This window comes from Gallus gallus, chromosome 1 (genome assembly GCF_016699485.2).
Source record: "Gallus gallus isolate bGalGal1 chromosome 1, bGalGal1.mat.broiler.GRCg7b, whole genome shotgun sequence".
In the NCBI taxonomy this organism is placed as follows: Eukaryota; Metazoa; Chordata; class Aves; order Galliformes; family Phasianidae; genus Gallus; species Gallus gallus.
The window spans coordinates 60,507,722-60,533,428 of NC_052532.1; the positions used below are offsets into that span (position 1 = coordinate 60,507,722).

The following is a 25,707-nucleotide window of genomic DNA, read 5'->3' on the forward strand; positions in this document are numbered from 1 at the left end:
TCCAATGTATTTGTAAAATGAGCCAGTTTGTATGTTTGCAGCTGAGCCTTTTAAATACCTTTTGGATCTTTCACATTAAACTGAAATAGACGATTCAGGTTTTAATTGAAATATGGCTGCTAGCAAGCAGTGCTTCTGTATGAGCTGCAGGTTTGTAGAGATGTTCCGATTTCTCTGTAGGGATGGCCATCGTGATTGCACAGAGGAAAAATAGTCCAAAAAACGGATGTAAATGAGGCAAGTGCAAGAAATCTAAACAGTCTGTCTAAACATGGGTATAATCAGAGTAGAACTTGACTGCTTTTAGTTCTATGCTAGTGTTTAGAATCTAGCACGCTGTATAGAAATTCCTTTTTAATTAGCTCAGAGTCAGGTCTGTGCTATGTCTAATGCTGTTTGACTCTCTTGGGAAGTGGATTCTGAGAGGTGCTTTGAGAGGAAGGGTTGGCAGGAGCCTATGGTAGGAAAACACAGTTATCCCTTGAATTAGCTGGAAAGTGGTCTCTTCCATCTCTTACATAATTCTGGGTGTTTGCAGACGTGGTCTCTTCTGCTTTCTTCAGGTTCCATCGTGTCCTTACAATACCATCTTGTCCCACTGTTTTTGGCATGAATGTGAATTTTGGAGAAAAGCATCCTATTCTTACAAGCTGATCACTGCCAGTAAGTTTCTTGGGAAGTCCTTATTTAGGTATGTGTTATGAAATCAGCTAAGAAGAATCTATAGTGGCACAAATTTCAGTTTCTAGCTTACAGCCTTACGAGTGTGACAAACTCTGAAATGGAGTCGCTTGGACTGAGTCAGCAATTCAGTATGTTGAAAGTGCTCAGGCTGCCTCAGTTTGGTTTGCGTACTGCATGTTGATTTGCTCTGCAGATGGAGATCCGAACAGATTGGTTATGCAGACCTTCAGCTGAAGATGAGGGTGGACTGGGTCTGTCTAAGAAAGCATACTTGGAAATGGCAAGTTGCGAGAAAATTTTGGATTCAACATGTGTTGGAAGCATAGAAGAGATTAAAATAGCATCAAAAAGCGAGCGCTCTCTGCAGCCAAAGTGCTCAGGGCGAGAGCAAGCAGGGGTGGAACTGCAGTTCTTTGTTTGCAATGCAGTCTGGATTTTATTACTTGCAAAGTGAAATCACAAGGGGCAGTATCTGTTTCTGGTGGACAGATATGTTGCAACTAATTTGGAAGAAGCCTGATCATTAATTTTTCAGCCTGCTAACGGCTTTGAAGGTAGGACTGTAACTCTTGAGGCTGTGATTAATCTGCCCAGCTCCTGCTTATTGGGCAGCCTCTTGGTCTTGTTCCCCTTTCACAATTGTCAGCTGCTAAGTATTGATGCTGGTGCAGTTACCATAAACATAGAGTTGTAAAACTTGCTACTCTGTCCTCCAATATTTTTATTGAAATCTATTTCCAGTATTAGAGGTGCTGCAGCAGCAGGTGCTTATGCTGGGCCCTTGTGTTTTGTTAATCAGAGAAAACTAGAAGCAAATAAAGTACTTATCCTTCCTATATTCTCCTTGTGTAAGAATTCAGTCTTGTGGCCCAAGCTGGGAAAAAGATGCTCAGACTACCTCCTGCTTTGTTGGAAGAAATGGGAATCTCAGATTCTGTGAAACAGTATGGTGCTCCTCCCCTTAGTTGTGGGTACTGATAGGGTTGTTCCTAGTTGTCCCCTGAGGGAGCAGTCCCTGGTGGCAGTTAGTTTTCTGCTTTTTCTGAGGCTGTTCATAAGCAGGTTTAAGGACATGGAAATGCTAAGAGGACTTCTGGAGGGATCTCTAGCTTGCTTTTCCTCTTATAGATCAATGGACCTGATTAGAAACCAATTTTCTTCAGGGCATCTCCTTGTCGTCTTTCTTTTAATCGTTTGAAGTGTTACCTAGGGCACTGAAACTTGAAGTTCCAAACATAAGAATGCTATGGCAGCAACGAGACGACTCTCTTAAGAATTTTCTGGTGTTTTGAGGAGGTAAAACTATAATGCCACTTCCACCTTTTGGTCCCCCTAGCAGAAGTGGTCTGAGAACTGGATTCCCAAGGGACTGTTTCCTGCAGCTGGCCACTGGAAGCACTGAGATCTCAGTTTACGTCACAGCCATCCTGTGGAAGTATTGTATATTGAAGTGATATCTTGAGGAATAAAAGCAAAAAATTACCTGATACTGCTCCAGAAACAATCCATGAGGTTCTCTTCAGCATCTCTAGGTATTAGGCATTCAAACACTGGGGATTTTGATGAGAAAGTTCATCTGGACATTCAGGTTATTGCTTGAGTTCATTGAGGAAAATCCAGGAATAGCAACAGGGGAAACTGATTCTGAGGTGCTTCCAGACTGTTGCTTATGTGGATGCTGTCCTGCTTTCACTTGCATCTTGTTGCCCAGTGGTTGGACACTAGGCTCTTATTCTGGAAATTAAAATTGCTGCTGTATTAGGTACCTATCTGAGATCAATCTGGGTCCTGTTTCTGCCTGTAGGAAAGGTGTTCTTGTGGAGCCTTGGTTGTCATAAGAGTGGGGAAAGATGATTCTTTCTAGCAAGAGTATGTCTGTGTTGAAGGAATAAATGGTGGATTTGAGACTAAAACTTCTGAATGTCTGCCGTCTTTATGATGTGTTTTACCTTAATTAAAGTTGTTATTCTGGGGTGGTGTTTGTGGTGGTGTAATAGGGGAAGGAATGTAATTTAAGCAGAAACATGGGATGCCTCAAATCCTCTTGCCCTCTCTTACCACCAGTGGTATTGCCACTGAAGCAATGGGTGCTGTACTGGAGCACTTGTGCAGCTCTTCTGACAAACCACTTTGATTTGATTTCCTGCTTCTGTAGCTTCTTGTGTGCAGGTCTGCTGAATGCAGGAATGTCTTTCTGACAGAACCATGGCTAAAAATGTTTTCAGATAACTTTTTTGGCTAAGGAACCTTCTTCAGTGTTAAACGTGGTTAATAATTATTTTGGTGTGTGATGCACAGAACATCAACTATTTAAGTATCTATTTCACTCTATCTGAATGAATCCTAGAGGAACACTGAGACGGGTCTAACGATGAATGATCTCTCATGGAGTTTTCTAGCGATTATGTAAGGGTTTTCTGTTGTCTGCCAGTACTTGGCCTACACTTCATGTGTCATAACTGATAGTCATCCACAATTCTGTGAAGTAAATGAAGGATGTTTTCTGGATGCGTTTGCAGAAGCAAAACTAGGAGAGCTGTAATTAGGTTGCATATGCAGTATATATGCTCCTATCTTGTATATCATCTTGAAGCTAATGTGTATTGTGGACTAATGAGAGTTAATTTTACAAGTGGAAGAACATGGGTAGTCTTGCAGGGAATGTTGGTTGAATGTTTGAACCAGTTTGTTACCTGTAGTTGTGCTGGAATTTTGTAAGGTAACTCACCATTGGCACAGGAGCTTTGTTTGCATTTCTCTCTGTCTTTGATCTTTTATGGTTTTGAACATTGCTAATAAATCCTGGGAGCCATCTTTACACTTCTGCATGACTTCCAAGCAGCATACTAGTGTAACTCATCAACGTACAGAAAAGTGGATATAGACAGCCCTTCCCTTGTCCAGTGGTTTATTTGAAATGCTTTAGGATGAAGAATTGCAAGATGTTTATGATTGTGTAAAAAGGCTTGCCTGTATCAGAGCTAGTGAAGAGTCCACCCCAGTGTTCTAGGCATGTACCTACTCGTGAAGGACTCTTTAATCTTACAGAAATCTATGTAATAAAAATAGAGCTGCAGTTCCTCGTTTGGTGTATAAGGTAAAGGGAATGGATTGTGGTAGAGGCATTTTTACTGCAGTATTGTCACCCTTTAAATGGAAAGTTAGATTTTCATCGTAAAATTAAACTGAGCTGTTTGAATGTGCCTTCCCTCTCACTAACAAAGCAATCAGTCCAGTGCAAAATGAGAATTGACATGAGCTCCCAAAGTTTTAATGAGGCGTCTGCACCAAGTGACAAGGTGATGCAGCTGGTTAATAGCTCATCGAGAATTCTGTTCAGCTAGCACTCCAACTCAGTGATAAGCCCTCTGTATTAAGTATAAGCCTTACTGTGAATTGGTATCAGATAGCAAACTTAGCCATTTATCTTGCGTGGATCAAATAGAAATTTTAAAGTGCAGAGTGTTCTCTGAGTACTGATTATTTTGGCATAGGACAGCATTTTGATTGCTATCCCTTATGTTCATCCTCTAAGGCTGAACAAATTGCCTGAAACCTCCAGCAATTTTTTTTTCCAGAGTTCTGTGTAAGGAAGCACAAATGCTGCCTAGTGAAACCCTAGAATAGAAATGACTGAAGCCCAAACAGTTGTTTGCCCTTCTTAGACCAGATTTTCAAGGACCTGAGAGATACCAGAGAAGGTCATGCCTGTCATAGGTTTTGTATCTACTGTTTAGCATTTTTCTCTCCTATTGGTTGTAGAGGGAGCAGAGGAAAAGTGTGTAACTGACTCATAAAGTTTGGAAGGTTCATAAATTTCTGAAGCTACTGTGTAATTTTCATAGCTCTAAAGAGTGTGAATGAAATATTTGATTTCCTGAAGGAAACCATGGGTTTAGGCAATATATGGATTAGTTGTAGTCACTGTTTTCTACAGAAGTAGAATTTGGTTCTCTTGGGTCAGTTCTTGTTGTGCATGTAAGTGTTTGTGCTGACATGGTGAAGTGGGGAGAGGAGTAGCATAAACTTGCATTAACACATCTATTCACACACAGCCCAGCTCTGGAACAAGCTCACGGGTGGGATGGTTTTGATTTATTTTTATTATTTCTATTTTATTTTTCTTGGGAAAAGCTAGGTGCTTCAGTGCCTGATATGTCATGCCCATTTTAAGTGGAAAGCTAAGAAATCAGACAGTGTAAGTATCTTGGCAGCTTGTCAGCCACACTGTTCTAGCCCTTTTGGAGTGGTGTAGGTTCTCTGCCATTATCTTTCCTAGGTTTGTCTCCTTGTACCAAACTTTAGGCACCACGCTCACACCTGTGTGTCTCCAGTGAGCAAGGTACTGAAGTGTGCCTCGTGTGCTAACTTAGGCACTGCTTCAAATAACTATTCTCACAGTGCTACTGCTCCGAAAGGTAAACATTGGAAGTTGTGTTAAGATTTCTTGTAACCTTACATAAAGAGGAAATATTCTGATCTGCTGTTGTCCTGCGGGACAAAAGGGTGTTTTTTCTGCAGCTGTTTTCATGATACACATTGTATTTCCATACTCCTTACACTTCTGATCCCACTTCTGCTCTTTGTTCAGTGTAAGGAAGTGAGGCAGAATGGCTTTGTATCTAGGCTAGCTGGTGAGATCATCTCTGATGAGCTGTTCCTAACTTCCTTTGCTTAAGCATCTTTGTTTTTGTGTCCTGGTTATTCCTTACTTCCAGCTTCCTGTATGGCAGTGTTAGTACTAGGTTTGTTCTGAGTGTCCTTGTGAATAATGGGATCTTGGAACCTGAGGGTTTGGCCAACTTTCTTCATTCTAGCCTTGGAAGAAGCTTGTAACTGTGCCTAGCTGCAGGTCAGTTGTGTTCAACAGTGCTGGAATTTGGTGCAAGCAAACACATGCATGCATGTTAATGCCCTGTTATCAGGAGCTCTCAGTGATGGTGGCTCTTCAAGCACATTGCTGCCACCAGGTGTCCTAGATGCTGCTGCCAGTGGGCGGGTGCTGCTGCATGTATAACAGTGGGAAGAGACCACAACAGAGGAATGTAATTAGTGATGATATTCTCTTCCCTTTCCCCTGTGCTGATGAATCATAGCTTCGTCAAATGAACAAGCAATTGCAGGAGAAAATGGAGAGCATCACTGATATCTTTCAGTCACGTACGTAGGCTTCACCTATGGATACTCTCTTTAATGTTAGATGTAATTGTCTTCTGTAGCTTAAGTATCTCCCCTTTCAGTTATGTATAACTGACTTCTGCAGACTAAACTCTTTTGAGAACAGTAATAAGCGTGTATGCAGAATGGTGCTAGTTCTGATGTGTACGTTGAAAAGAAAGCAAAACAAACAAAAGGAAAAGCATACTTTATTCTGTCTTCCAGTACAGAGTAAAAAGCTACCGATGCTTTGAGTAAATTACCAATCTATTTTAAATCTCACTTTTGATGTTTACCGGGTTCATCATCATGGAGCTTAGACAACACGGAGTGTAACTCCCTACTCCAGTCCCCTGTCTGCTTCACTGTCATGTTCAGTGTGGGCAGGAAAGGGCTGCTGTGTAAAGATGCACAGAGTTACCTCCGAGTTGCACACTGCTTCTGACCTATGTGGTTTAATTTTTGCCAACTTAAATGTTTGTGTTATTATTTTTCTTGAACGGGATTGGTGCTTCTTTGAAAAATGAATGGAGGAACCCTGTCAACCCAAGCCCTGAATCAGTAAGCGATCACATTTGTTAAATACAAATAAGGAAAGCCTAGAGCTTTTTTCTTTTAACTGACCTATTTTCTCCATCTAAGCACCAGAATGCTTCAGCTCTCAGGAAAAGTTTGTCAAAACTTCAAAGATTTGTCTGCTCCCTTCTTGAATATTAAGAGTTGTATTTCCCTCCTCTTCTTCCCCCCCTCCCTCCCCACCAGTCTTCCCAGGTATCATCTCTGTCAAGATGAGTATACTTTGTTGCTTTAATTCCCTCCTCTGAGGAGCAGCACTAAGCTTGCAGGTGTTGTCTGCATCACTCACCTGTATCAGTAATGAGTGTGCTGTGTTGCTCCTAAGTTTATGCACTAAAATGCTAGAAATGAGAATGCAGAAGGGAACATACAGGTAGATGCTTTTACAGGAAACTGTACAACTGAATGTGAATAATCCCACAAGCTTTCAATTAAAGTGCTGAGTTGTGTGCTTGCCGAAAACTCAGAGCACTTTCGAATACTTCTACCTGAGTAGGAAGAAATCTACAGAAAGATATTTACCCTTAATCACAAAGCTGAAAAGGTGTAGTAGATAAATGACTGTTTTAACCCTACTCCTTTCAATTGTGTCAAATATGACCATTATACTTCAGTGTAATCTTTCTCAAGATTATCTGCACGCTCCACTGGAACTGTCTGTAGCTTATATAAAATTGAGCCTTGAACCTGTGGAGGTTGTCCATCCAGGGATGTGAGGTGGTGCTTTCAGTAAGTGCTAACTTGGCACTGCCTTTCGTTCTGCTACCTGTCCTGGGAACTTTGTCTTTCATCCCCAAAGATGAGGATGAGGAAGAAGGGGACTGAAATTACTGGTTAATAGCATCCAGAATGCAGGACAACAAAAGTCCTCAGATTTGCTTTTCTATTAATTAATCCTTGTGTACTGAAATAGCTACTGGCTTTTCTGCCATTTTAAGTCTGTTTTGAGACTCTGCAACTTAATGTCAGGATGAGGGTATTCTTCCCTTTCAGAAGGCCATGTGATTTCAGACACAGAAACCGATCTTGATTTCTAATTTCTATAAGCAACTCCTTTCTTCCTTAAAATCTTTGCAGAGCTGTTTATGGGGATGAGTGGCCCAGACTGATGGAGGGAGGGGTAATTAAGGAGTTTGATGTTCGGGAGATGTCTAACCTTCTGAATGCGTAGAGGATTTTGGGTGCTGTGGTTTTATGGTGAGGAAGCCTGACTCTTTTCTTAGCTTTGTCTTTCTTTGGAGAGTAGCTTTTTTGGTTTGTTTTATTCTTGGCTTGTCTTTTGGTTAATGCGTGTGTGTATTTTTGGCAGAAATAGCATTTGACTTATCTAAAGAACAGTGTGTGTGTGTGTCTGTTTTAATATACTGCTCCACCTGTGCATGGAGTGCAGTTTGGAAGCACTGACAGCTGTGTTCTGGCAACTCTTGATACGGTGACTTCTTGTGTACTAAATTGGGGTATCTTAATGTAGCACTGGCCTCAGTAGGCACAGTCCTAATGTATTGCTTATTCAGCAGCTGGCAACTTGGGCAGCCAACAGTCTTCTCCAGTGTGCTGAGAGCCCTCCAAGTATTACCAGACACGTATTATGGAATCAACCACTACAGTCTTAGGTTGTAGAGACTTGCTTGCAAAAGGCTGTACTACTGGAAGGTAGGAGAGCTGTAGCAAGGAGAATGCATGAAGCAGGAGTTGCTTGAAAAGTCTTCTCTTAGGTTTGCAGACCTGATTCTTCACTCTGTGGTTAGCTAAAGGTTTATATAGCTCTATAAACATTATATTATACAATTACACTCTCAAACCAGGTGCTCAGATGCTCGGAATGTTTGAGCAAGTGCATGCCTAACAACAACAAAAAACCTCTTGCAGCAGCAGCTGCTTAGCTGCATTTAATCTACTTTTCATGTTCAGTGGCTTGTAGAAGGGTATGCAGGTGGAAGGATGTGTGGAGATCCTTGATCTCAATTTTCATGCCTTTTGGTGTACAGACATGCATTTTGAATGGTATCTTCCCCCTCTCCTTCCATCTTGTCTTATAATTTTAGAAATCTAATGTGGTTTGTGTTGACACAAAAATAGGCGGTTCTTGTGCACTCAGACTTCCATTTCTAGGTATCAACTGCGTAACACTGGCTGATGTTTAAGCTCAGTGAATTCTTTGTTGATATTTTGTTAATCTAGCTCAGTGGTCGCTGTGCTCATTTTTCCTCTTAACTGCTAGATTTTTTCAGAATGAGAACACTGCAGCCCACAAAGCTGTGGTTCCATTAACAGCACTGAATATCAGAGCACTGTCTTGCTAGCTTCTCCTCTGATGACCCCTCATTAACCTTGCCTAAAAGGCTTCCAAAGCCTTTTTCATACCCTGCAGAAATGCGCACAGAAGAGCACTTGTCTGTTCTGTATCCTACTTTTTCTGAATAATAGGGTGGGAGCTGCAGTAACTTCCCTCAGATTTTCAGATACTTGGAAAGCTTGATAAAATGCTGCTTGGTGTAACCTCAGCAGAGCTAGATATTTTATTTACCTCGGTTATGATTCACTTTATCTATAATTCACCAGCGCTTTGAAGTCTGCCACTGCAGTACGTTGTCAGAGCACATCACTTGAAGTAGATTCATTCCTACTAATTTGTCTGGTATTTTCTAGCACACCTCTTTTAGATAAAAGCTAGCTGGTGTATCTCCAGCGTAGTTTAAAAATAAAAAGCAAAAATCCAAACCCAGTACTTATGTGAGCAGTATAGCAATGCAGAATTTCTGGATCTAGTGGTGTGATGTGCAGAAAGTGAGCAAAACCTGTCTGTAAAAGGTAAAGCAATCAGTCTATTACTTTCTTCCCTGATATCTTCCTAATATGTGGAAGAGAGAGCTTCTCTTTAAGTTGTTTAGCACATCACTCACTCAGCTGTTCATTTGAGTGTGTCAGTTCATTCTGTTAATGAAGTATTTGCCTGTAGTTTTCCTAGCAGGGCACTGTTGCTTTTACCGACATCTAAAACTCAGTCTTTGACATGCAGTTCTGGAGGTCTGTTGTATTATTGCGTTGAAACATTTTTCTTCTGAATTGTTCTGTAATTTAGCTCAGGCCCCCTCGGTGCTCTTTGGGGCCATGTAGCAGAAATGCACAGCGAGGCAAGGCAGAGGGCGAGACCTTTTTTTGAGTTCATGAGCACTGCGCCCTGCAAGGGTCGTTCTGGGGCCGCTCCGGGATCCGGTGTGCTGTGCAGTCCCTGTCACAGTGCTTTGGGACAACGCCTGGGAGGACCGCAGGAAGTTGGGAAAGAGAACACATGGAAAAATTGCTCAGTGGAACCTTTTAACTGGTGTACGAGCAGCCCAGTTGAAATTTAAGATTAATTTAAATGTCGGAAATGTATTTCTTTCCGTCTTTCAGAAGGATGCTGAACAGACATTAAGCTTTGGCTGAAAAAATCACTGAGAGAGTATAGATAACTTTTGCTGATGTGCTTTTTTTTTCTGCGGCTTGGCAGAAAAGCTGATCTGTGATGAGGTTGGTTTTAGTTGTCTTTATTTCTTCTTCCTTTACGTAAGGTAGCTAGGCACAGGGATAGAAGGCAGGCTCTAACAGTTCTGGGTAATTCATGCTCTTCCAGATTACATACATCAGCAAAAGGATCAGCCCGTATACCTGGCGTATTGTAACTGACTGAGATTCCTGTCTTACGTTGAATGATGTGAGTAGCTCTGATAGCTGTTTCCTGACCAAAAGAAGTCAGAGGGAAACATGTGGATAAATGAAAGCTGTCAAGAAAAGATTATTGAATGGTATTGAGCTGAACAATTGTTTCACTTAGTGCCTCTCTATTCAGGCCTCTGGCACTGCAGACCCATAGGTCACGTGCTGGGAAGCCTTGCTGTTTGTCCTGACTTGTCAAAACAATTTAATGTAGGTGGAAAGGAATGAATGAAATGAACGAAGTGGGCTCGGTGCATCTGTTTCAATTTGTTGGAAGGGCAGCCCAGTGATTGGGATGTGACACTTCGGTCCTTCAGGGAAGCTATTGGTTCAGGGAGAACAATGCCGTCCAAATTATGAGGTAGTTAAGTCCATTTTAGGAAGCAAGTTCTCTTGGAGTTTGACAGCTTGTGTATTTTTAAATATTTAGGCTATATCAGCTCAGCACTTGCTGTAACTGAGATGCAAGAATGTGATTTGCAAACAGCAAGACTTAAGAGTTTGTCTTGTCTGCCCCGGTGTTGCTTCATTATATGGTCAAAATGAATGCCTGGGGGAGGAAGGAGGGCGTCCAATCTTTTTTTAATTATTATTTTTAGTTGAAATTCCAAAACAAATTGGCCTTTGGAGGATAAGATATATCAAGTCATATATTATTAACAGTCCTTGAAGTGATTTCTTCTTTATAAAATTTCTCAGATTTTGGAAAAAGCATCTTACGTGCCTTTGTATTTTGCTTTGTTTCTCATTGTTTGATTTGAAAAATAAAAATAAAAGAGAGAACGTTGCATTTGTTTACCCAGTCTTGTGCTTTGGGATACTGGAATGTCAAGCTGTGAGGTCTGCTTGCTGGAAACAGCAAATACATGCTGATGTCTTCCATATCTATACCTACTTAGACCCCAAGCTGTGGGGAAAAAAGGCCACAGGAGGTACAGATCTTGTTTGATTCACCTTTGATATAATTTAATTAGAGGTAATAGCTTATTTTGAGAGAGATACTATGATACTTCGTACTGTTTCTTTAGAGGTGGGGATAGAACTGGAACAAGGGTGGCTCTTACATTCCTTGCATTTAGCCTGTAGGCTGTTTGCAGGTTGTGTTGGAAGGTAGCTAATAGAAGTGTAACCACCAGTCATTGTATATACAGATGAATTTTGTTGGTGTGGTTGTACGTGAGGTCTAATGCGTTGACTGCTAGTTTTCTTTTTCAAGTACATTCACCATTTTCTGCTACCTAGCACTAGTGTTCCTTTAAGGAAAGAGATATAAATACCTGTTACAGATGAGCATATGGACCGAGGAAATGAGGGTAGGTTAAGGCTGTATGCTTTGCTGGTCTTATGAAACAAGTGGCTTCTGTCCTTTTCTTACAGCTCCGTTCAGCATTAACTTTGGCTGCTGCAGTGTGCTCCCAAAAGGTGCGATGTTTCCTTGGTTGCAGAAATATTGCTGTTTTCTCTGGGTGGAATTTGTGTTCATTGGCCTGTATTTGTGTCCAGACTTGTCTGAGATCATTAGGGCACTGTGGCTTCCAGAGAAGTGTTGTGTTAATATATTGTCATTGTCTGGATCTTTTTTTTTCCTTCTGTTAATGTCAGCAGTGAAGTGTTGAGTGTCTGTTTTAAACGTCACAGATACGTCTGCAGGAACATGATGCTGCCATTGATGTGACCAGAACGAGAAGTGACTCAAAATATGCATGCCCGTTAGGAGTCTGCTCCTTGATAAGAGCGATTAGCACTTGTTAGCTTCTATTTGGCACCAGAAGTACAGCAACAGGGAAAGCCCAATGAGGCCCTTAAAAGTGAGATGGGGCATACTTGGGTTTAGATGAGAACTTAAGGTCAAGTGTAGTCTAAAATTGGTTAGTCACATTTGTTAGTTCACAAAATACAGGAAACTTAATCCGAGTGTATATCTACAGGCTGGTTTTTGGACAAAAATAAATGTAGGTGTTCGTATTACATAGCTAAATTTAAGCGATATAATAAGTAATTGTTACAGCCTGTGTTTTATAATTACCATAAGTAGTAATTGGATATAGAGCTAAACAGATGAATTATATGCATAAAGAGCAGAGGCTGGGAATAATCTGCTCCGTTTTCTTTGTGAGAATGATTATTGTGATCATGTGTTCTGTTCAAAGTATTGAGATCCTTAAACCATGTGTGTATGATCTTTTGATCGATGTGCTGATAGCAGCTCACTGCTTTTCTGCATCACTACTGCTTGTAGCAGTCAGGATCAAGTTGGTCTTGGACAGAACTTGCGCTGTTCTATATTGTAAAGAAAGCTATTAGCTGTGTAAGACAGCTCAAATAGGAACGCTACTTCCATATTAAAGAAACCCAATAAAAACCAAAAACAACCAAAAAACACCACCAGATCTCAGCAGATGTGAATATTGACATGTTTTCTTAGTGTTTCTGCAAGCACGTTCTGTCAAAACTTACGTTTGTGCAAGTATGCTTTCTGAAGGAGTGAGGAGAAGTGGTAGCACTGCTTTCTGCAGGGGGAAATAGTTGTGGGATTGAATGCTTTTGACACCTATTGATTAATTTGTAGCACTTAAGCATTTGGTGTTTTCCTAAACAACCATAAATATATGGTAAGTGATGGACACTTAAAAGCACTGATCTCTGAAGTAATTTCAGACCTATTCTCCTCCTTGATCTGGAAGACTCCTACACTTCTGAAAATTGGAGCTTCATCTGGGAATGAAGTAGTCTATGCCTCCTAGGAAAAGTCGATAATTTCTGTGAATAGAGGATGGTTTAGATATTAACATGGATGAGTAGTATTGAGAAAACACATTAACTGTTAACAAAGGAAGAGGAATTACAGACTAGTGGACAGCTGTGAACAGTTTGAGTAGACCCTGCGTGCTTATTCTACTGCCTTCTACTTGGAAAGTAAATGTGGAATGGAGTGACTTAATTATTGCTCAGATTTGACAGGGGGCACTGGTTATTCATAATTAGCTGGTAGAAACACGGTAAAAATCTGGGCTTAGAGTGTATCTTGAAATGTTTTTAATGCTATCTTCATGTGGATCTGATTTATGTCGGTTGATCAGCCAAACTAGTGTTACTATGCATTGGTAAACTGACAGCTGAAAGATGCAAGGAGACTTTTCATATTTGCAACTTACTCCTGGTCAGCTGGTCAGAATCTTGAAGATATTAGATAGTTGGCTGTTGGTAGATATACAGCAGTATTGTCCAGGAAAGCTTTTTCATGACTTGTCTCTGGCCAAAAGCTTGCTGTCTCTCTAGTGTGAATTATGTCTTTGTTTTCCTTGATGCTACATTACAGGGAGCTTGCTCAATCGTGAGGTCATGCTTTTAATAAAAAAAAAAAAATCCAACCCAAATTTATTTGTCTTCCATTATACATGCATCCTATATGTTAAGTTTTCTGCTCTACCACCTATATGGAGAATTAATCCAGTCTGTTACCAGTGGTGTGGGTTCTATGCTTGAAGGAATAACTAAAGATTATTGGTGTCTATAATCTGATATGTGCTTTAAATGATCCCTTTTTGTCTGTCCTTGAATGCATGAGTATTTTAGGACATTGTCCCCTTTGTGCCTCAAGTCAAGCAATCCCTTTGGAGTAGGGATGGAAGAAATAGCACTAGGAGATAATCCCCAATCATACTGTAAGGAAAACTATAATTTATAAAAAGCTGATAGAGTATCTTCTAAATAGAGAAGTTACTGCATGAGTAACTGCAAACAAAATGGCATTTAAAAGATGCTGATTCTTGTTGAATGACTGTACACAACTGTTTTTCAATTTGCTGTTTCTCTAAGAAATAAAACAAAGCTTTATTTTCTTTTTCATTAGGATCGGAAGCTATCCAAGTCAGAGCGACAAAGATTTAAAGAGGAAGCTGGGATGCTGAAAGGGCTTCAGCATCCCAATATTGTCAGGTTCTATGATTCCTGGGAGTCCACAGTCAAAGGAAAAAAATGTATTGTCCTTGTGACAGAACTCATGACATCTGGAACATTAAAAACGTAAGTAAATTCTAGCATGTCAAAGCACTTGATGAACATTATCACAAAATTAGAGCACTTGAAGTAGGTGATAATTCAAAATAGGTAAGGACAGAGACCTTTTACTGGGGGCTAAACTTCTGCAGGGGAATTCTTTAGGGAGAGTTTTATTAGCACTGCAGGGTAAAATGGACCATTCTTTATGTTAGCAAACTTGTCTGATTCTTCATTGTGATGTCCTCGTAAGCACATGTAGAACTCTCTGATTTTGTGAGCTCAGTAAGTATGCTGTTTCTCTGTACCCTTCGTTTTCCTCCTGAGCTTCCTTCCATTTGGCATGAGGTATTTTGTAGAGTTCAATGCACTAATCGATTCAGCTTGTTTGGGAAGCATTGGGTGTTACTACAGTACCAATAATCAGTAAAAAGAAGGAAAAAAGTCCCCAAAATGCATCTTTTTAGTTAAAACTTCATGAGGTAGTAACTTAGAAAAGCTTGAAAGCATTTACAGTTTTGACCTGTGAAGTAATTGAGTGAAGCTAGGTCTATTTTTAAGCCAGTTGGAAACTAGTGATTCAAATTGCTGTGAGGGCCCTCTAGTGGTACGTAAAGCTGAGGGAGTTGAACTGAAATCATGCTTTAGCCTTACACTGAAAGTCTTGAAGAGATGTGAGTTTCTTCAGGAGCATCCAGCCGCTGTTAAGCTACTGGAAATAAAGCTGCCATGACTTAAAATTCGTGAGTGGTGTCTTAATTTGGTGCCCACTTAAATCTTGGAGTAGCATTTAAATCCTAAATGTGTGAATAGACTGTAGGAACTTTGGTTAAAATAGGCTGTGAACTACTTGTGGGTTTTTTTGCAGTGTTTGTTGATTGCCACAAATGGACATGCTTGAAACAGGAAAAATGTGCTCTTGGGAGTCTGAACTGTAATTATAGGGATGTGTTTCTTTCTTGAAATAGGGCTGGAGGATTAAAGAAGTTGAACTTTATCTGTGTGTCCATGAAGGGCTTTTCTGAGATTGTTTAAGGTATATCAGATAAAGTAATAGATCAGTTACTCATGTCCTGTACTTAGAGCGGTACGGAGGTTTTACAGCTTTGTACAGATGCATCTATTTACAGGGATTTATTTTCATAGTAGCGTATATAGGGTTGGATATAACTCTTCCTCTTTTTCTTACTCTGTTCTTTCCCCCATAGATTTAATGTTTGGATTGCTTGGTTATGAAGTAGCATAAGCAAGATAAAGTAAAAGCAGATGACAATAAGATAATGTCTTGATAGGAAGAAATACTTAAGATTTACTAGCTGTGAGATTGTTTTGTACTCTGAAGTATGAAGGTCTTTTTTTAATCCAGGAAAGAAAAGCTTAATATTCTTTTTAATTGGCTATCGTTTAAATAATATACTTTATTTTTTTTCACTGTTGTGTACTTTGTTTGTAATTCAGTTTATTTTTGTGCCCTTCACTGGAGACATGACAGGTAAACTGCATGAGAAATTTCTGAAATACCAAACTTAATAACAATATGCATTTCATTTATATCCTGTTCCCATACTGCTCACTTATTTTTAGCATATGGAGTTTGAATGAGTATTACTTCCATATTTATCCAGTGTGTTTATACTACCTGCTTTTAAAACAAGTGGTATCCTCCTCATCCTGAGCCATAGCCATTGTTGCCACTTGATATTAAAAACAAACAAGCAAAACGTGAGATGTGTAATGTTATCCCGGAGTATCTTTTCACGATGTCCTTTTGTATTTGTGTATGCAATATTGTGAACTCATCCTTTTAAAATGCTGCCTGGGAAGATTTTTAGTTTTGCACGAAGAAAAGTCCCTGAACTTCTACATACCAATGAAAAAGCTTTACAACTCAATTATTGTAAGAATTTGCTTTCTAACATTTACGTATTAACAGACTTAAAGTACTGCGAAAAATTGAATTCTCTATTTTAAGTCTTAATTACACTGTTAAATTTTTGACTTAAGTCTAGTCTACCTCTAGTTTTGTCTCCAAAGGCCATTGTATTATGTATTCCTGATCCACTTCAAATGAAAGTATTAATGATCTGGTAGGACATGTACCTTCATAACTGCTTCTGCTAACTTAGTAGGATTTCTTCTAGCTCCTTGAGATGAGATGCTGTGATAGATTGCGAGTCTTCTTGGTTTAAAAAAAAAAAAAATCCATACAAACAAAATTGCGAGACAGAAAATCAAACTCTAGTTCCTACTTTTCTCTGTTGAAGATAACTATCAGGAAAGCCTTGTTTTCTCATCTTTGCTTGTATTCTGTGCTACGATCAAGTACCTATCTTTAATTGACAACTACCTTGTTAAATAGAGAAGAATGATGTTGATCAGCTAGGAGCAAGTTCAGTGGAGGTCATCAGATGTTAAGGGTTGAAGCACCTGCTGTGTGATTATGAGCTGGAAAAACTGAGCTAAAGAAGGGGAACCTTTAGGAGTGACCTAAGAGCAGTCTTCTAGTGCCTATGAAGAAGTCATAGGCTCTTTCTGCTGGTGCTTGGTGGGTAGGAGGATTAGCGGTAACAGGCATAAACTGAAACTAGGGATCTTCAGACTGGGTGTAATAAGAAACTTTTTGACAATGGGGACAGTCAGGCAGTGGAACAAGTTGCCCCAAATGGCTGTGCTGTCTCCTTCCTTGGAGATACTCAAGACCTGACAGGATATAGCCCAAATTAACCTGATCTGACTTCCTGGCTGACCCTATGTGGAAAGGAAGCTTAGCCTAGAGACCTCTCGAGGTCTTCTCAATCCTGACTTACTGTATGTAAAATACTTGGAAGATTAAAACCTAATAGGCTAATAGGGCTGCCATGTATTTCTAAGTATTTATATATTTTTCCATTTTAAAATACTTTCTACCTTAAGTGGCATGTGACTTAGTTTATGACAGTGTTATGGAAAAATTACAGCAACGCTGCAGGATGCTGGGTAATGGTTGGACCCAGATCCTTTAACAGTGAGAAGCTGGCAGTAGACTAGCATATTTGAAACCAAGAATGTAATTAGGGATTCCAGATGCTGAACTGAAGTGCCCCTACCATGTGATCTTTGGAACAGACTCAAGAGTGATGAATGAGGATTGTGTCAATAGCAAGAATTCAAGTGGTAGCTGATGTGATCCAGAACTTCCTTCAGCTTGTCTCCTTCCTTGGGTTGGCTTTTTCCCTGTCCGCCTTTACATTCTGTTTCAAGACTCCTTCTGGAACTGGGTCCTGCTTGCTTTTACAGTTTTGTTTTCATTGCAGAATTATTGCTAGCAATTTGTTTTCCAGATCTTCCTCTGAAATGGAGAAATTTAAAGCAACAGGAGTTTAATTATGGAGTTTTTATGCTGGTGTTGATGCGAGTAATCTTATGGGTATGCCAAAGGCTGAACACTGCCATTGAATAATTGAACCTGACTTGATTTTAAGTATGTAGCTGCTGAACTCCATCCTGGTCACAGAATTTACCACCAGTCTTGTGGCAGTATAAAACTCATCTGACTTGAACTGAGTAACCTTGGCCACATAAGAATAAAATTATTGCTGTATGCAGTGTACCGTTTCATCAGTTCCTTCTCTAAGTGCATTTCAGCACTATCTTTTTAAAAAGGAAGAAAGGAACTCTTTCTTTAAACTAACACTTCTATCTGAAGAGGGTGTGTGAGAATACACAGCTGGAAAACACTTGAATAGGTCATAGGTCATTCACTTTATGACATCTTTAATCTATCAAAGTTTAGTAGGATAAGATCACACTCTTGTGTCACAAAGACTGGAAAATAATTTTTTTGTGTGTGAATTTTCTCTTGACATTTAGAAAGCAGCAATATTAGAACAGTTAGGACTGGGTCATGTTTTGCCTGCAAAGGGATGCTGATGTTGTGTATGTACTTCCCACATCAATCTGTTAGCATAATCATTTTAAAGATCTTTTCCTCTCCGTAGTTTTAACATGGTGAGTATTAACTGATCAGATTCAGATAGTCACATCCTCTATGGGACAGAACCAGGGAAGTGTTGTCAAGCAAATCAACTGTGAGATCAAGTAAATTTGATGTAGGTTCAAAGTGTAATCTGGAATACTTAATCTGGAATACTTGGTCAAAGTAGTTGGAATAACATTGATAACTAAGGTAGTATGACTTTGTAACTCTTGCATGGTCTGCAGCAGCTCTGTGCTTGGCTGTTCTTTATTAGCATCTTTGTCTATACTGCTCTCTTCCCAATAATTCACCAAGGAAAAGATTTTAACTATTTAAGCAATGATAGGATAAAATGCAGGGGGAGGCAATCCTCTTAAATAAGTAGATAAAGGCTTGTAATGCATACGTTTTTAACTGTTTGTTGGGGAAGCAGTGCCTTGAAACTTAGCAAGCTGAGTGCTTAATTATCTTAAGGTTGACTTGGTATGCAGATTGTTTTTTTAAATATTTTGATAATTCAATTTAATAATTAATTTATTTTTTAACTTTCAGCGCTATAGTCTTGTGGTTAGAAGGAAGTAGGTAGAAATTTTCTGTAGGGCAGTTTTTCTTTCTGGGAGGGGGATCCATCTTCAACTCTTTGATTTTTGAACTGCACAGGTATTTTTTAAAATAGATGAAATTAAAATTTCTCAGTCTCTTTAGCTACTACTTTCTCACTTCAGAACAGCAAATGGTACAGCATAATCTGCTACTTGGTAGCAGAACTTAATTTTGAAATACAAGTGGCTTACACTAGAGCCCGTTTAATGTACTGTTATTTTTCACTAGGTATCTGAAGAGATTTAAAGTGATGAAAATCAAAGTACTACGAAGCTGGTGTCGTCAGATACTGAAAGGCTTACAATTTCTACACACACGCACTCCTCCCATTATTCATAGAGACTTAAAATGTGACAACATCTTCATTACTGGCCCCACCGGTTCAGTCAAGATTGGAGACCTTGGACTGGCAACCCTGAAGCGAGCTTCTTTTGCCAAAAGTGTGATAGGTAAGTCTCTACTGTTTAGAAGGCTGATGAGCCGGTCTATATACTTGAGAGTTTGAACCTTAAGGGCTTTCCTTTTAAGTATGGTTTCAAAGGTACACGATCTAAGCCTGAAGATGTGTAGATTTTATTTCTTGGCTTTTGAGGTCAGTTGGAGTTCCTGATGAGATGACGTGATGAAATTCTGCATATGTGTTTTATATCTGTATAGTAACTTAAAGTATTTCAGAATATAGATTTATTGCCTTGCCCAACAGTTTTGTGCAACATTGTTGATAAAACCATTTTTAACTACATATGAAAGGTGAGAATTATACGTCTCTTCAAGAAACATGCAAATGGGTTTTGGTGACTATCAAGCATCTTGATGTTTAGTTAAGCATTAATTTATACAGCCAATTTTTTCAATTGTCACCAGGTGCTAATATTAAATGTCTTACACTTGGCAAATAAGCAAAAGCTAAGATGTATTAAAGAAAGTCAAAATATATTGCAGTTGGACTGGAGTATAGTGTTTTAATCAGAAAGTCACTGGACTTGCAGGTTTACATTAAGTTAGGAGGATGCATTGGGGAAGTATTGTCTTGTACTTGCTCTATTCTTGTGTATCCACTAATGACCATTTTCAGAAAATAAGCTATTGGATTGATAGATCTAGTACAGTTCTTCTTGTAAATTCTTTAAAGAAATGGTTTTATCAGCTTTGTTCTTATAGTTGGACAAGTAGGCTTCAAGGAATGAAATTGCTTTTATTTCTAGTGTCTAAGCTTGCTAAAACGTAATATTGCTCAACAGTCCTATATTAGATACCCAAATGGGATCAAAAATGTATACCCATAAACTCTCTTGGAAGTGATTGCTGAAATATTTCCTGCTTCTTAACCAGGTCAAAACAATAGTAAAGGATAAAAAATACACATTGTCCAAAAAAAAAAAGTTTTTTCTTAAGTGTGCTCCCCTTTTCTTCAAATTTATTATTACAAAATTATCACTTTGTGTGTTAATAGTTTGCCTTTGGATAAATGGCTGCAGTGGCATTCTCTTTTATCATTTTGTGTGGTGAAAACAGATGTGACTGTTCACTGATCTATAAAACCATCTTGAATCTGGTATCTGCAGGAAATAATTCTGTGCTTAAATTTATGGAATCAAACTTATGTCTTTGATCATACAGTGCAGTCCCTTTGATTACAGAGGGGATGCTGTGATGCTTCTCTGAGCAAAAATTTTCTGCAAACTATTTAAATGGGACTTGTTGAATCTCACGCTCTATGCTTGTAACTCAATCTCTCTGTATTTCTAAGTATTTTTGACTGTAGGATGTTCCTCACTAATGCCTGTATCTGCAGTAGGCCTATAAATATACTGCAGGTGAGAAGGTAAGTATATGAAGAAGAGGGCTCCGGTGAGTGGCCTTTGCAGAAAATTACTTTTCATTTTCTATCATGAAGATTTATATTTCTTTTAACAAAAAGAGTTTTTCATTGCAAGGCCTTTCCTGAACCATTCTACTTCAAAAAGTAGGTGGAGAGCGCTAGGACAGAGACTAGCTGTGGGCTCTTACCAGTACTACTTCTTTTGCAGCAGAGGGCGGTCAGGTAATTCTTGAAACCAGGTTTAATGTGCCTCCTTTCTTACAGGGAGAAAAGGTAAGTGTCTTAACTTTCCTTAGTATTTGGTTTGTAGCCTATGGCTAGTCTGTTTTCCCTTCTCCTTATCCCCTTTCCCTCCATTTGATGCCTGATTCAGTCTGTTTTGGTCCTCGCACTAACATGCATAAAATGAGAACTACATCAGCCCTTTCATGCCATTCTTATTCCGTAAAGACCTTGCAATGGAACACTCGCAGAGTGGTTTGATAAAACAGAGTGACTAAGGGTTTCCTCCCTCTTCTTTTTGCCTCCACTTTCTTTTGTCTCACAGGTCTGCCCATCCACTTCCTCCTGCGGTGAGTAACGCCAGCAGCCTCTGCTCGCTTTGAGACATTTAGAGTCTGAATCGTTCTTTTAATTTAAGGTACCCCAGAGTTCATGGCCCCCGAGATGTATGAGGAGAAATATGATGAATCCGTTGATGTATATGCTTTTGGGATGTGTATGCTAGAGATGGCAACGTCCGAGTATCCTTATTCTGAGTGCCAAAATGCCGCGCAGATCTACCGTCGAGTGACCAGTGTAAGTTCCTCCCCACTAACTGGTTCTAAGGCTATCAGTCTAGCAAAAGAGTGAAGCTGGACGGCACAGCATTGTGCAAGTGTTTGTGATAGCAAGAGTGTTTAGGGGTACGGATGGAAGTGAATAAAACAATTCAACTTACCCCAGACGGTTGGTCAGAAGCTTGTAAAATATGTGAATGGCAACAAAATGTTGCATGTGCTGATACGCCTTCAGTATACAAGAAGATATTGCATAGGATTTAAAACAGAGAAACTTGATGAGAAAGAGCAGTGAGGTTGGCTATCTGGGAGAGTGGAAAACTTACTCTGAGAAAATTGGTGCATCTGTGCACATGTGCAAAGGGAGAAAAAGACTTTCAGCTGTCTACAGATTGGAGAAAGTATTATTCCAGTTAATCTTCTGGTGTGTATTATTTTTGAGGGTTTGAGGATTTAATAACAAACGATTTGCTTAGGTCTGGAAATATAAATGCTTATTCCTGATGCCTCATGCTGTAAGAGGCAGATATAATTGCTGACTGCAAACAGAGAAAAAAGGGTCTTTGTTAGAAGCAATGAGTTGTGAAGGAAGACTTGGTGAAATAGAATACGATTGCTTTTTTGAAGGGGAATGTGAGGGAGGCACAGGCAGAGGAAGAAAAAAAGAAGAAAAATAGCCCCTTTTTTATCAACAATTAGAGTAAGTTTTTAACGTACTTTTTTTTTGACATGTTGGTTAACTTAACTGTAGTCCTCTAAATCAAAAGGAACAAGAGTAAAATCTAGTTGATTAACTACACATTCTGATCTGCTGGCTATCTAGATCAGAGAAAGAAAACAAAGTAGCTTATCACAACAGTTTTAGTGGTATCCTCTGTAATGCTTATGTATGTTGCCCAGAGCCAAAGAAACATAATTTCAGTAAGGATAGGTATTTTATATCAGAACAGACACCTGATGCAACTACCCTGCCTATTCCTTAAAATGTGCTAGGAACCGGGCTGTGGTGAGGAAAGTTAGCTTTTGAAATAGGTGATCTCAGGCTTGGAAATCTCCAGGAGCATCCTTTCCCTGATCTGCAAAATACTTAGCAATTAGAAACTTAATTACAGACTTACTGGGATTCTACTTACCACTTGTTTGTTGTACCTTTGACAAACTTGAATGCTTCTTTCTCTGCACTGTTTTCGGTTGACTGTTGAACTTCTTGAACTCTCACTTGAACTATGGATGAGGAACGTGGAATGGTAATATTGTGCTCAGTCTTTTACTGCACTTTGCTGCTGGTGTTTCACAAATTGAATTTATTGTTGACTTTTTTCTGCTGTTTCATCTACTGTTTGGCATCTCTAAAATGCATTCTGATAGGAAATAAAAGATTTCCTTGATTGCAGAAGGAGCAGAGAACAGGGAAGTAAACAAAATGGAATGTACGTGTCTCTGCTTCTAGGCAGAGAATGAAAGGCTATCTTGATATATTTGGGTTTCTTTATTGTATGACAGCCGCAAAGCAGTTTGTTTAAAAACAAACAAACCCACAAAACTGAAAACAGACACTTGAATAGTTTTCAAGGAAGACTTTCAATGAAAATACAACATTATCTAGAAATAAAGCATGAACCTTTTTTAACTGACAATGGAGAATTCACTTTTTTCTGTAATGTGAGCAGCACAATGATGTTATGAAATAAAATGCACTTTATATTTTTTACCAACGTGGAAAGAGCCCTACAGTTTTCTGCTCTTGTCCTCTTAAGATTTTTACTTTCATTTTGAAGGGTATTTTAGGAATTTTTTCAGTGTCTACATTTGTGGACAAGGGGTTGGACCAATTGAGAAATTCAGTGTTTAGAAGGTCAGCATGTGAACTGTCAACTTCAGAATGGAGTTGGAAGGGTTCCTGTATGAGTGAATCCAGCAGTACTTACCAACACATTTCCTTTTAACTTGGGTCAGAAGGTGATTGTGGTTTGTGGTAGGTGTTTAGTGTTTCCAATTCAACCCTCCAGTTTGCTACTTTCCTAGGAGTATTTAGGAACATTCTGAGGTAGGAGCTCTAGTCTGGCCGTGCCTTCAACAATAGGATGATTTTATCTAGCGGCATGCACAAAGACCAGAAGTAAAGACAGTAGTGGCAGTCTGTCATTGAAAGATCATGGATGTGAAAGCATAAAAATCACTGAAACTTCAAAAGGCAACAAAATAGAAACATGCAGTCATGCAGCGCAGGAGATACATATTAAAATGAATTGATTTCCCTCAACCCCTTTCTAGCTACTGGTGTGCTTAGCAAAAAGCACAGCTGGTCTATTAGCTTAGACCCTAGCTACTGTGTGGGACAGAAACCTGTAGGTGTCTTAATGTCCAAGGTACTGTGTCCTGTCAGGACTGGCTTGCATTTTTGTTCTTCCTCTCCTGTTGTGTCTATATGTTGTTTTTTCTTCTAGCATGGCCTGACTCTGCATTGCTTTCTGATCTTACTCTTTTGTGATTAGGATTGCTTTAGCTGGTGCCCAAACACTGCAGCATTGGCTTAAAGTATTTGCCCTAATTGCTCAGAATACTCAGTTGTGTTCTCCCTCACCTGTTTATGGTTTTCCTTTTTTTTCTGGAAGCAGTTTTCTGATGAAATAATGTAGGTAGGTAAGCAAAGATGTAGATAGCAAGTCTATCTGAAGTTTGCCCTTGTGATGAGATGTTATTTGGCCAGCCACTTATTACTGTTTCACATACTGAGCAACAGCGCTGCTGGACGAGTCTGGTGTATCCAGGATGTTTGTCTATCCTGTCTGTATTCTCAGTGAGAAATTTATATCCCAATTCTCTTTTATTAGGGGGAAAAAAAAATAAAGTTCCCAAATTTTCCCTGGCACGAGAAATAAGTGCAAGGTTTTAAACTGGTTTTTTGTCTCACTTTCATTAGAAGAATTATTTCAGTAAAAGGATTTGAGTAAAAGCTCAGTTTAAAAACACTATAATTTTTAGGGCTTATCTTTGTTTTACCATTCTGGTAAAGAAGCTGGGAGGAGTTTGACACAACATATTTACTTTTTTTGTATTTACACCTTCCAGCAAACTCCATCCAGACCCTTTTACTAGCAGTTTCTTTAGAAAATACCTGCATGTTTTGTTGCTTGTGTAGGGAGTCTAGCTACTGTCCTTATCAAAACACAATGTGGCAACTTGGTCTCCAAAAAGAGCTTATTTTCTTCTTTGAAGCTATACAGTGTTCTTTGGAAATGGTTCTAAATAAATGAGTAGTTAGTACTTGATCACAGGAATTGCAATGTCTTTATCTTATTTGGAAAGAAAAAACAAACACAAGAACTCCTCTGTGATTTAGGCAGTAAATCTCTTCAGCTGGGCACACATTGCTGCTTACATGGCCTAAGAAAAAACACCTAAGCCTTTAATTGAAAATAAAATGTACTATTAAGGTAGTGTTGCCTGCTCCTGTGGCGATGATGATTATTATTCATTATTGTTTATTTCAGTGTCCAAACCCTATAAAGCGGCACAAGTAGTTCAATACAAAGTGTGATCAAGATACTTAATTCTGTTACTTAATTGTTTGCTCAAGTGGTGTACAATCTTCATAAAATTCAGACTTTCCTGTCTGACATTTTTCCTCTCTGTCAACTGGTATTCTTTCTTTGACTTCTGACAAGTTAGTGAAATATGCATTAAACAAGAAATATTTGAAATGAACTATCTGTGTATTTAAATGAATGCAGGTATTTGTAGAATAAACATCCTAAGTATGATTTCTTAATTTAGACTGTTTGGGAAAGCAGTGCAATGAAGACATGACTGCGCTAGCTTCAGCTGCTTTGTTTCATCCTCTGGTGCAACTGATGTAATCCATGTGGTTGCTTCAAAAGCTGGCTTGTCTTTTTTAGCTTTCTTTGCTACATTTGCTCTCAGCTCACAGATTTCATTAGTTCTACACTGTATTTCCTTCAGACTTGCTTTTTGCAACACAGGAACTATTTTCATAAATGCATATTTGCTCAATCTCTAATACTTAGACGTCTAAGACTCCCACTTTCTAAGTAGCTGACTAGTCTTGGGACAAGTAGAATAACAATTAACGATGTTTACTATGCAGTTTCATCTCATTCATGCACATATACCTCTATTAAAAAAAACAAAAAACAAAAAAACATTCTCATTCCAAAGAAGTTAAGACCATCCCCGGTTATAAATGTACTGAAAACCTAGCATGTGTATGAACAGACAAGTCTTCTGTTGCCCCCTCCCATTCCATCAACTTACCTTTTAAGTTTTTCTGATAGTCTTGTTCTCCAAAATTAATTTTCTCCACGTTTACTTGGACAAAGTGAAGTTGTGGGCTTACCTTTTCCTTCACCAGAAGTCCAGGCTCTTCTCTGAAGAAATGTCTGCTACCTGAGCCTTAGCATGAGAAGAAAAAA

General features: G+C 39.1%; 1 protein-coding gene and 1 long non-coding RNA gene across 14 annotated transcripts in view; one reads left to right on the forward strand and one right to left on the reverse strand.

Moving 5' to 3' along the window:
• WNK1 (WNK lysine deficient protein kinase 1) overlaps window positions 1–25,707 on the forward strand; it is a 98,713-nt gene that overhangs the window by 16,707 nt on the left and 56,299 nt on the right. For all 13 annotated transcript variants that reach the window (XM_040650576.2, XM_015286692.4, XM_015286704.4 and 10 more), the window contains exons 2-4: window positions 13,970–14,142; window positions 18,902–19,122; window positions 21,136–21,293. In XM_040650576.2, the coding sequence (XP_040506510.1) occupies window positions 13,970–14,142; window positions 18,902–19,122; window positions 21,136–21,293 (552 nt within the window). The remainder of the gene's footprint in view (window positions 1–13,969; window positions 14,143–18,901; window positions 19,123–21,135; window positions 21,294–25,707) is intronic.
• On the reverse strand, window positions 6,033–25,664 carry LOC121107292. Its single transcript, XR_005841098.2, has 2 exons — window positions 23,203–25,664; window positions 6,033–22,635 (listed from the first exon to the last, which is right to left on the reverse strand). It is a non-coding gene; the product is annotated as an uncharacterized LOC121107292 (long non-coding RNA).